This window comes from Nuphar pumila, chromosome 5, assembly GCF_984573655.1.
Source record: "Nuphar pumila chromosome 5, dmNupPumi1.hap1.1, whole genome shotgun sequence".
Classification (NCBI taxonomy): Eukaryota; Viridiplantae; Streptophyta; class Magnoliopsida; order Nymphaeales; family Nymphaeaceae; genus Nuphar; species Nuphar pumila.
The window spans coordinates 119144618-119157604 of record NC_143253.1 but is presented as its reverse complement, the minus strand read 5'-3'; the positions used below and the strand labels follow the sequence as shown (position 1 = coordinate 119157604).

Genomic DNA, 12987 nt, shown 5'->3' with positions numbered 1-12987 from the left:
AAACTTGTATGTCTAAGGAATCTTTTCAAAGATATGAGAATAGACATCTCCAAACCTTCGAAGATGTGTTGTGACAACATGAGTGCCATTTATATTGCCAACAACAACACCTTTCCTGAGTGTACCAAGTATATCAAAATGGATTGCTATTCTGTACGAGATGAATATTTGAAGGGAATCATCGAGCTTTCATATGTTACTTATGAGCTATGTCACATGGGTGCGGGTGCGACACTTCCAAAAAACCCGGGTGCGGGGGTGCAACAGGGGCAAAAATGTAAATATATATATATATATATATATATATATATATATCTAATTTTGAAGTTTTAACAGTTTAACATTTAACAGTTAACATTGTCATAATATCATTCATCATGCATGCAACTCAAATCTTCCTTACTGAGTTACAGACAATGCAATATGTCTTGTGATGTAATGGAAGCAGGTTATGTTCTTTTAGTGAGACGTGAATTATACCGGATTTTTACACATATTGCTCTTTTCCACATCTATATATCTCTTTCAAATTGCAACAACCATCAAATCCATGTCCCAAAAAACAATAATATAAGAAATAAAACAACATCAAACCAATAGTGGAATTACCCCAAATAACTCTGGCGGGTATCTATAAAATCTCACTTGCCCTCTTTCTTACCTTCCGGTGCTTACAAGGTTTACACAAATATTAAAAGCAATCTCGAAAACTATAAAACCATATACACGATCACTTGGTTCTAGCATGGGGAGCCCAAAAGAAAAAAAAATCTTCACATTGTCATCAAGATTAAAGTGCCAAAAATGCTAACATGGTGATTTGGGTAATCGTGTATATGCACATAAGCAACAAATCCGCAGTGATGAGTTCCAATTTGTTGAAGAAAACAATGTTTGAAGAGGAAAAAAGGGTACCTTGAGAGAGAGAACATCTCGGATAACTAGCCGATAGTCGACAACGATAGCGAGGAAGCGCGAATCGGGGGAGAAGCAACAAGGGCCGGTTTGTTTGTAAGAATCTGTGAATTCCATGTGAAGAAACAACAGGGTTTCTTCAGATATGTGATTTCTGAACCACCCAACTCGTACTGAGATGTTGGTGAGCGAGATGTCAATGCCGATCTTATTTTGAAAATCACTCCTCTCCTCTCCTCTCCTCTCTCGAGCCCCTCCCCCGCCGAAAACAGAGGGAGTAGGGGGGGCTCAGCGCCTCCCGTGCCGACCCAACAAGAGAGCGAGAGGGCGGGGCTCGGCCCCTCCCCTGAAATCAAAAGGAGCAGGGTGGGGGGCTCGGGCCCTTCCCTGCCGAAAATAGGGAGGGGCTCATCCCCTCCCCTGCCGAAAACAAAGGGAGCAAGGGGGGGGGGGGGGGGGGGGGAGGCTCAGCCCCACCCCTGTCGACCCAACAAGAGAGCGAGAGGGGGGAGGGGCTTGGCCCCTCCCCTGCCGACCCAACAAGAGAGCGAGAGGGGGGGCTCGGCCCCTCCCCTGTCGAAAACAAAGGGAGCAGTGGGGCTCGGCCCCTCCCCTGCCGAAATCAGAGGGAGCAGGGGGGGCTCGGCCCCTCCCCTGCCGATCCAACAAGAGAAAGAGAGGGTGTAGGGGGGGGGGGGCGCTCGGCCCCTCCCCTGCCGACACAAGCAGAGAGCGAGAGGGACATACCTGCGACGAGAGAGAGGAGCTTAGGAGGTGGCATCGGGGCGTCGAGAGGAGAGGGCTCGAGCTGAGCTGCGCGGGAGAGGAGAGGAGTGATTTGGGCAATTTTTTTTTGCCCTAATCAATCATTTTCATCATTTTTTTTTAACGTCCGAAATATGGACGAAATCATGTTGACCGCACCTGGTGCCGCACGCGCACCCGCATCGCGTCGACGTGGGTGCGACACCTGCTTTGCCGAGTCCCTGTTACTTAGCTTATGAGTATCAACTTGCCGACTTCTTCACCAAAGCTCTTGCTGCACCACATTTCATATTCTTACTTAACAAACTTTTAGTGTATACACCGAAAGTTTGATGAGAGGTATTAAAATATGTATATTCTTAAATATGAAAGAATATATATATATATATATATATATATATATATATATATATATATATATATATATATATATAATGCCCAACAGGGGCATTATTTCTTTTTATTTAAATATATTTTTTGCCTTAAGGGACTCTATGGGGATTACCCATAGAGACGTTGGGGATGCTCCTATCGGCTATAGAACCCTACATCTGTATGGGAGCTCCCAAGGCTCCCTCTCTCTTGTGTGTTGTCCCCATTTATTTTAATGCTTCTCACTAAGCATTTTGTCAATAAAGTCTATATTTTTACATTGTGTTGCAAGCCCTAGTTAGCTTATTGTGTTATCCTTAAGAGGATTTGTGGTTGTGCACAATGTATTGTGTGTTTGTATGCCCTTAGTTGGCTTGCATTTGTTTGTCGCTCTTCTCATTACAATATATGGGCTTTGCTTTCTTAAAGCATTTTAAGTGGGTCATATTTTGGCAATTTGTCGAGAACTGCTATATTTGCCTTTTGCTTATGGGGAACCTTGGTGCTCGAAAGTGACTCATCAGTTGCTGTAGTTGTGGGCCTATGACTAGTTGCAATCCTATTGGCTAGAGTGTCTCTAGTTGAATGATGAGTTAATGTAGCTGATGACTAGGAGAGTTTTCACATAATCGTTATCTAGTTTCTCCCCTCTTATAATTCTGTAAGTTTAAAGCATAAAAAAAGCAGGGAGGAGGCGTGACAACCCTTGTTCTCTTCCCATTGAACTTATAGTCATGCTTGTTTATTTTGTTATGTTGTAGTTTTTAATTTATTGTCAAAACTTTATATTAAATAGAAGAATAAGGAGAAGGAGAAAATTCCCAATCATGGAAGGGCCATCCTCCACTAGTGTGATCTTTGTCATGCATTTACTACATTGTCAAAAAGAAAATGAGATAATTTTGGTTGCAGATCTGAATGTTATGGCATATAGCTGTGCCAAGAACCAGTCCGTCCGTGTGATTGTTCTACAGAAATGATCAAGAAGGTAATGTTTAAATTCATGAAAGAAGCAAACAGTGGAGAAAAATATTCTCGTGAATATTTATTTAGAGGATATGGAGGCTGTGGAAGTAGTTGGGTTCAAACATCAAAACTAAGGGGCATTTGAATGACAACCCCCAAAACCATGGTTTTGATTAGGCTTTGGGTTTGTTTTGGTGTTTAGACGACACAGACTTGGTTTATTAGAATCCAGCTTTTTATGTTTCTTTGTCATATTCTGGCCATCTAATGGCAAAAAAACGTTACGAGTAGTTTTGTCCAGCATGAATAGGATGATCTCAGTTGTTTTCAGTTTTGGATGGCTGAAGGATAGCTACAAAGCTATGTCACATGGGTGCTGGTGCGGGTGCGACACGGGTGCGGCGCAATTTCAAAAATTTTGGGCACGGGGACTCGGCTATATGTATAATTTTTTTAAAAAAAATATATAACAATAAATTAATAAGATAGCACCTGGAACGATCAAAGTAATAAGATAGCACTGGCCATGTGACAGTGTGCACACAGTCTGTGACTGACAGTGCTATATATATATATATATATATATATATATATATATATATATATATATATATATATATAAGATGCGAGAGAATCGTTTACGGTGGTTTGGACATATTCGGCGAAGGCCTAATGATGCTCCAGTTAGAAGGTTGGAGAAATGGGAAAATATATTAGTTAAAAGAGGTCGGGGTAGGCCTAGGAAGACTTGGATGGAGATGATAGGAAAGGATATGAATGCTTTGAACCTCACCGAGGACATGGCGTTGGATAGAAATGATTGGAGGAAAAGGATTCATGTGGAAGACCCAAAATGAATTTCTTTTTGGTTCATATCGCTGACCCCAATTGTTTTGGGATGAAGGCGTAGTTGTTGTTGTTGTTGTTGTTGTTGTTGTTGTATATATATATATATTTTAAAAAAAGATAAAAAATGATTTTTTTTTTAATTTTTCCCCTAAAAAATGGATGAATATAGACTCGGTCAAAGTTGACCGAGTCTATAAAGTGGACGGACTCGGCCCAGGTGCATTGACCAAGTCCGACACCTGTTGACCGAGTCCGCCCCGTGTCCGCACCCGTGTCGGGGCGTGTCGACGCAGGTGCGTCGCCCCCCTAGCCGAGTCCGTGTGACATAGCTACAAAGTTGGCCACATTATTCCATTATTCTGGTCTTCTTTTGCACCCAATGGTTGGAAAATGATCAGGGTAGTTGCATCCAATATGTACAGAACTATTCCATGTGTTTTTTGTCTACCGAGTCACTGAAAAATAGTTGAAAATTCATCTACATCACCTCATGATTCAAGTTGATCTCCAAACTTTCGATGGCCAGAAAACACTAAACACTGGGATTGCTGGAAATGATTTTCTGGTTGCTTCAGCTTTCTAGTTATCAAAATAGTAAACAAGTGTGAGATCAGCAATTCCAACCACACCAAAAAGTACTCTCTAACAAAGGTAGTGTGTTACATGTGCATCATTTTTGGTGATGGTATTGGGATTGGGGTGGATATGGGTTGGATTTCCATTATATGGGGTCCATCAGTCCATCTTAAGGTGTTTATTTTATTTTGGACTATTGTCTTGGGTTTTCATTTGTGCATAGCTTCTAAGCGAATCCATCCAAGGTGGAAGATGCGAGCACTATTTCTTGCTTTTGTCTTAGCATAGCTTCTTTTCTGACATTCATGCAACTTTTTCTGTTAAATAATCTATTCTTGTTTCATGAGTATCCTTATGTTTTGTTCTTGAGCCTACTTTATTGATGCTCTGTTTTATTTTATGACAGTTTCTACGTTGTCCTAGTGATGGTCATCATTTGTTTGTATCTTTGAAATCCTTAAAAATATTCCCTCTCATATTTTATGCTTTATGCATGAAGTCTTCTCATGTAAGTGTTAGGATCTCTGTCAGGTCGGCTTATCTGTATTGTTTGCTTGCTTCATGGTAGGCTGTTGTGAGATGGACTCAAATTTAGATCTCAGAAGTCTTGCATTTTTTTTTGTCACCTTTAATCAACACTTTTACCTTTGGCAGGAGATGGGCATTGATAATGAAGTGATGACAAATGATGATGTTTTGGGAGATGAGATATCTTATGACCATCAAGTTGAGTTGCAAAAGATCTGTTATCGAGCACTTGGTGTGGTGGGTTTTATGGGTCCTTTTTTGACCAATTTGAGATTGCTGGACAAATTGCTTCTTGATTGCAAGTACATATTGAAATGCAACGTTGATAATAAAATGGATCATATATGGTGGCCTACCTTGTGCTAATCAGATTCAAGCATTCATGTTGTTCTGTGTGCCTACTTGTTTGTGAGAAGCATGTCATGTTCCTTGCATCTCATCCCAATCACAAGCACCGGTTTTGAAGATTTATCATGACCAAAACTATATGCAGGAACTCAGTTTAGTGCTTTCTGCTTTATCGTGTCTATGTATTATTGCCACTTTTATTTAATGATAATTATCAGCATCAAGCTGCATGAGTCACTTTTCTTTCATATAGTTTACTTTAAGCCTAAAGTTCCACTGGGAAAATAATCTGAGCATTTTGATGTTGCTGTGATATCACATTCTGTTAGAGTAAAATAGCTGTGTGAATTATACATTTTTCTTGTTATGTGAGATCTCCTTGGTATGCTGATCTCTCTCTCTCTTTTAGTTCATGTAATGATACGGTTGCACTCAAATTTGCTGATCCAATTCTTATTTTCTTGTGGTTCTTAGGCACATGGGAACTTGAATTTTCCAGGATCGCAGCCAGTTTCTCTTGACAGGTTTACTAACCCCCATTCTAATTACTGCAATTTTCACTAGGGCCATGCTTTTATCATGTCTTCATAGTGAATCTAATTTTGATATTTCACCAACGTTTCCATGTATCCATCTTTAGGTCAAGTATGAAGCATGATTTTCTTATGAAAATCCATTTTTTTCCTTATTTGATAAACTTGTAGCCAATCACAAGATGTGCTGAATGCAAGCCAGTTTGAATATGTTAGCTAGTAACTGAAACCTCATGTGATTTTTTGGTATATATATATATATATATATATATATATATATATATATATAGCCATGTCCAAGTGTCTAGGTCACTTGTGGAACTTTAGGTGTTAATGGAAAGGCAACAGTATTTTAGACTTGATTTTGAAAAGCCAAAATGCCTTCATGTGATTCTTTTCCTAATTCTATATGGTTCCGTTATACTGCAGTTGTTTTTCAATTTGCTGGAAAAATCTGTGCTGGTGACGGAATCAAATGATCCAAATGTAGATCTTCACTAAATAAAGCATGTAGATCACATCCATGGGGTTAGATTTATAAAAAAGTTTGTATATATATAATGTACAAGAAAGTGATTAGTTCCTCCTAATGGTAGGAGGTTGCAGATAGTCTTAGTTTTCGCTTTTTCAGTTCTTTGTTGGAGTCAACCTTATGGATGTGATCCACATGGTCTGACTAGTAAGAATAGGCTTTTGGATCATCTGATTACGACATGTGAGTAGGTTTTTATAAGGCATAAAAAATTGACGACTTAGAATTTTTATAAATTTGAAAACTCATACAATCATTTTTTTCATTGAAAAAACACGATCCAATAGTCGATTTTTAGAAGATGGATCATGCTAAACACATCGTGGGGTTAGAATGAGCTAACATGTTTTTTCCCCATAAGGATGGGGAAACCACCCCCGAAGGGGTGTAAACCCGGGTGCACCACTCTACCCCAGGGAGCGACTGGCTTCGGCTTATGCAAAGGGGATAATGCCCGCGGGAATCGAACCTCGACTGCCCATCTGACTGCGGAGGCCCTTTCCAATTATGCTAACCCCTCGGATCTTTTAGCAAACATGGTTTAAAACATCAAAATTCAGCATCGTCCATACTGTATGGACAGTTAGGAGGAACCAATTTTCCATGTATAATATATATATATATATATATATATATATTTTTTTTTTGTAGGTATATATGTATGAATGTATGTATGTACATATTATTATAGGTAGATAGATAGGGTTCTTATATTGTGGTCCTAAACCACCATTACTTATGGTGATAGACACCATTTTCATAGATCTAATTTCCAAAAGCAAAAACTAACCCTTGGATGATGTTTAGCATGTTCTATTCTCTTTTCATGTGTCAAAGTTGTACTTCTTTACTAGTATTATGATAACTAGTAAGAATTAATGAGTAAATTTCATTCATAAAATATATGAATATTGACTAATACTATAAAACTATCACACAAGATGTTTATATTTCTATATCTGAATGCATAAGCAGGTTGCTTTTAATGACATAATAGCATAAATAAAGTTCTTAAATGCAACATATTGTTTAGTTCGAATAGATTCAAGAAATAAGACAAAAATAATGCAGTTCCATTAAATTATGAGATTTCTCTATTTCATCCAATAAATTACATCTTTCTTAACGTGAAAAAATAGTATAATATTTGTTTTTTAGAACCTTAAACAGCACGTGAATCTCAACTTTTGTTATTATAAAAAGTATTTCTTGTCTAATGGAAATGCACGTGAAATGTATGGGAAGCATGTCAGGTTTCTTGTATAAAGTAGGTTTTTCATGTGATGTGAAACAGTTTTCTCACTGGATGAGAAATGGATTTCCAAATCATTATTTACAAGTTTTTTATAAGTTTCTATAAAGTTGGATTTCTGATTTTGGAAACAGTTTCTCATATATAAGTAAGGTTTTTGGTAACCTTGCCAAAAAATTCCCCATGTTTTTCTTTAACCCTTCCACGAGCATCCTTTGGGACAACAACTGTGAGAGGCTGAGAGCCGTTGAGGGAAACCCATGTACTTTTGATAAAATGACAATTTTGCTATTTACTTAGGGTTAACAGAAGTTGGTGATTTCCTATTCTTGAATGTGAGTTACAGCAAAACCAGATGTCACCATCTTCTTGTGAGTGGCTGGCGGTACTACCTACCTGAACCATTGTAATTTTCCCTCCCTTGATTTGCTTGAACACTCTTCTCATAGCTTGAAATGGATTATTATTTTCTCTTGGAAGGCCGCTCCCAACATTTGAGTGAGGACTTTGGGTTGATTTATGGAAGTGGGGTTTTACATCCCATTCATGTATAGATGATAGACAATTATGCTGTATAGATTGGTTTACCTAAAGATGGCATGAGGTAGCTGTGGACTGAAGTTTTTAAAGCTAAAACCCCAGAGAAGTTATTGGTAGGTATCTTAAGCTCACAGTAAAGTCTCAATATGTAATCAAGTGATTGGTTGACAGAAATGGGTAACTTAAAAAGGAGACTGGCAATGCTAGAATGGAAGACTAAAGGGGTTAGATGGAAATGGGAAGCCTCAAAGGTCCATCTGAAAACCATTTCCCCGATACTTGAACAAACTAAAAGCCAATCACAAGAATGGTTGATTATGAAAAAGGTGATATAGAACACGTCCCAGTGAGTACTCAACCCGGTGGCCCATGAGCATTTCACTAGAGAGAGAAAGGGGAAAAAATGGATGCATTTGAGCTGGTAAACTCAGGGACGAAATTTTTAGGATATTAGTGTGATTTCAACACCTAATCAATGATATTTTAGTTATTTAATGATCTGAAATAACCATAGTCAAGCCTCCACCATGGTTAACTTGATAGAAGGATGCATCCTAACAGTTTAAAACTTAGGAGTGTTTATGAGAAACAAAACAAGGGAGGGATAGATTTGGACAAAACACTTATTTTTGCATCATTTATGGGTTATCCTATGCATGGCAACTGATTCATGAATGTCATTAAGGTATCATCTGTGTCATGCACAATGTTGTGAAAAGCGTTGAGGCATAGCGTAGCGCTCCACCCAAAAATAAAGCGAGGCGTAAGCCTCTAGGCATAAAGCGTAAGCCTAAAAAAAAACTTAAAAAAACATTTAAAAATATCTACAAATACTAACAAATAAAAGAAATGCTTTATTGATGAAGCAACAACCAATAAGAAATAGAAAATCTCAAATAAATACCGAAAAATGTGAGATTAACATGTAAAAGTAATATTAATGCAACTTGATGTATGTAAGTTTCTAAAAAATAAAATATGAGCATTCTTCTTCTTCTGAACCAGTCCAGAAGCCAGATAAATCTGAACCAGCAGCAAACTCAAACCAAATCCATAAAAGTAGCCCTACCCGATAACTAAAATAGGCCAAAACTGGTTTACCACCTATTATAGAGCTCACAAATAATCACAAAATCATCATCAACACCAAAACCCATACTCAGATCAATTTTAATAGCTGCTAGACTTAAAAAAACACCCGAATACAAGTGATTTGCACCATGAAAAAGCCCTTATCATATCAGAAATATCAGATTTTATAAATCTGGTCAGAAAACCACCCTCCGTCCAGAAATTACAGAAAAATATGTAGAAAATCCAATACTGCCTCAAAATCCACGATTTCATATTCAATGAACTTCTAAAATCTTTATCTTTGAAAACCCTAACTCAGATTATGCAAAAACCATATTTCATGCCGGACGTCTGGTGCAAGGAATGATGCCAGGATAGATCCCAGAATCCTGCCAGCTGATGATGACTTCGCAGGCAGCCGAGACCTGAGAGAGAGAGAGAGAGAGAGCATACCTTGTTCTTTTTTATGCATCTAGAAAGGGGAGCGAGCGACGAGCGGGAGAGAGCAAGAGCGGGGAGAGAGACAAAGAAGGGGAAAAGAGAGAGGCCCCGTGTATCTCTCTATATATGTACACACACACAGAGAGAGAGAGAGAGAGAGAGAGAGAGAGAGAGAGAGAGAGAGAGAGAGAGAGAGAGAGAGAGAGAGAGAGATGCACAGGTCAAAATGTGCACTTGGCAAACAACCTCTCTCACTCAATCTGACCCCATAAACGTGATCAGCAGTCAGTTTGTTATAGTTCACACCTTGGTTCATGTTTTTTTTTAATTTTAAGATTTTGGCCTACTGTGGGCTGTTAATTTTTGAAACTTTGAAAATCCTTCTCACGCATCCCAGTCACCTTATTCAAAATTCTCACTAAAGCCATGTAGATCACATCTATAGGTTTTCTTGACCATCCGATCATTTGTTTGCACCATTCAAGGTCGGAGCACACAAGTGCTGAGACATGGTGCATTACCTACCAATTTGTCTCTCTCTCTCTCTATGTATATATATATATTATTTATTTATTTATATTTATATCCATACTTTTTCAGCTGAGAAGATGCCTTTTTTCTTTTCTAAGATTATCATGCCTTTGATGTAGGGCAAATTTGCAGCTTCTGAGGCAACGCTATTACTACGCAACATGGAAAGCTGATGGGACACGATATATGATGCTTATCACACATGATGGGTGTTATTTGATTGATAGAAAGTTTTGTTTTCGAAGAGTTCAAATGCGGTTTCCTTTAAAATCTCCTTGCCAGGTTTGTACGTGTCCTCTTTCTTTCTTTTTTTCAGTTTCCCTCTGTGAATATTGATGTTGCATTGCTCTAAAAATTAGACATTTATTGGTTAATTGAAACCTCGTGTTTTTCAAGGATGAGAGGAACCATCATCAGCTCACATTACTTGACGGTGAGATGATAATTGACACAGATCCGGGAACTGGGCAGCTGAATAGAAGATACCTAGTTTATGATCTAATGATGCTCAACCAGAAGTCAGTTATACAGGTTAGATTTCTGTGTGAATAAAGAAAATTTTAAGCAGGAAATGGCAATTTCACCAATCTGGGATTCTGGATATTCATAAAATTACATAGCATTCTTGTTGAGATGGGAGTCTCAACAAAAGTCTTTTTTGTGCCTCATGTACTTCCTGTTGATAATAATTGACACATCTCAGCACATCTTCCAATATGACATTTCCTTAGAATTTGCTAATCTACAATAAGTATCAAAAGATGTTACACAATTTGAGTTAAATTATCCACATAATTCATTCGACTACCTGTCCTACAAAAAGAACTGTATTCATGATTCAAATGAGTGGTAGCATTTTGCAAAACAACCACTATAACATTATGTCCTGGAAATGGGAAGCAAGTCCATTTAATTCTGTATAAGATAAAATGGTCTTATGCCAAATGTTTCATGATAAAAAAGATACAAAGTGACCCCATTGTGCAGTCAAAGTTTATAATAACATGGTGTTCTAATGACTAAAAACAAAACTAATCTGGGATGCGCTTGTGTGATCGTTAGCCACCGTCTAGCTACTTGTGAAGTGCCTACATTGAATGCACGTCTTATTTTTCAAGAGTTAGACTTGAGAAGGGGGTTATATTTTGGAGTTCTTAAATTTGTGGGTAATTTATTCAATGTCTTAATTTTCTTCAAAATCCTTCTACTTCTATTAAGCTTCCCTGTTCTTCAGATGATCTCAACTATGGAAATACAGTTATTGTTTTCCGACTGTATAATGCTAGAGTATTAATGAATAGTATATTCCTTATGTTTGACCATTACCAAGGCAATGCATAGAACATATCCTTTGGAGTACGATTAATTATGGTAGTGTGGATATTTTGTTTCCTGGTCAGGGTATCCTTAGATGTCTGGTCAATGTTTTATATTTGACCACCCATTTGGAGCAACACATACACAATGTGTTCCCCATCAGAGAATTACAGGGCTAAGCACTTGTTGGATAGAACTTAATGTCGTGTACAAAAGAATTGTTAGTTTTCAGCTCATATTGGAAAAAAAAAACACATAGGAGTACTTGATGCCTCATAAATTGGTGCGTGTCATTTTGATCCTTTTAAATATATTCTAATTTACTCCTGACACATTATATACATTAGTGGAAGATACCAAGCCCTCATGACATTTTGTAACTTGCTGCATGTACTCGGCCATGCATAAATTGAATTGTCATTAACTCACTTTCAATATAGAAGATAATGCATTATCAGTGGCTTGCACTCTTTCTTTTTAGCATCCCTGTGACATAGCTTCGTTCATCTAGTAATGGGATGAAAACCTTTTGGAGCCTTGTGACTCTCACGAACTGGTACGGATTCCATTGCACTCCATGATGAACTCCAAGAATCAAAATATTATACATTTGGACACAAACTTAAGAGCTAAAAAGACACATGAAAATGTGAATGAATAACTCTATTCATAATGAACATTAAAAATACAAAAAGAAAATACATTGGTGAATAACTCTATCCATAATGGACATTAAAAATATAAAAAGAAAATTACATTCAAACCTCACTACAAATATACTAAAAAATAACACACAAACCTAATACTACTCGTCGCTTTCTCAACCCTTACACATATATACACATCCCTATTTATGGAGGGGAGAAAGAAGTAAAGTGAGGAAAGAAGTCCTCTCAAATAACCAAGGGAGACACCTCCCAATGACTAGAATTCTAGCCGTTGGGAGCTTAGTCAAATTTATTTGACTTAGTCCCTATATATACTATATATATATATTGAGATGCACACCCAAATTTTTTTTTGTCCATGTATCTGTTTCTGATAAATACTCATAAAATTAGGCTTTTAAGAAACAAGTTTTAAGCATATATTAATGTTTTTACATGATCTGACATTTTAGAGATTTTTAAGTCCCATGTAATTTTTTTTTTGCAGAAAGAGTGGTTATTTATGTGGATTTGAAAGAAAAGATTGTACATGAATGTTAGAGTTTGTTTTGAATCACAAATATGAATATGCACGGTCTGTTTTTGAAAAACTAAGCAAATAAGAAATATAAAGAAATAAGAGCCTCAAAGAAAAAGAACATATGCTTAGTTTGTTTGATATATATATATATATATATATATATATATACACACACACACACACAAGGTTACATTAATCTTAACGCCCCTTCTCAAACTTACAATCACTCACTATAAGTTTGCAAATACAAATAAATAATC

General features: G+C 37.3%; 1 protein-coding gene across 2 annotated transcripts in view; it reads left to right on the top strand.

Moving 5' to 3' along the window:
• Positions 1–12987, top strand: part of LOC149838355 (uncharacterized) — an 85855-nt gene that overhangs the window by 59778 nt on the left and 13090 nt on the right. For both annotated transcript variants that reach the window (XM_090006541.1, XM_090006542.1), the window contains exons 9-12: positions 5098–5208; positions 5794–5843; positions 10342–10504; positions 10619–10753. In XM_090006541.1, coding sequence (XP_089862667.1) covers positions 5098–5208; positions 5794–5843; positions 10342–10504; positions 10619–10753 — 459 coding nt within the window. The remainder of the gene's footprint in view (positions 1–5097; positions 5209–5793; positions 5844–10341; positions 10505–10618; positions 10754–12987) is intronic.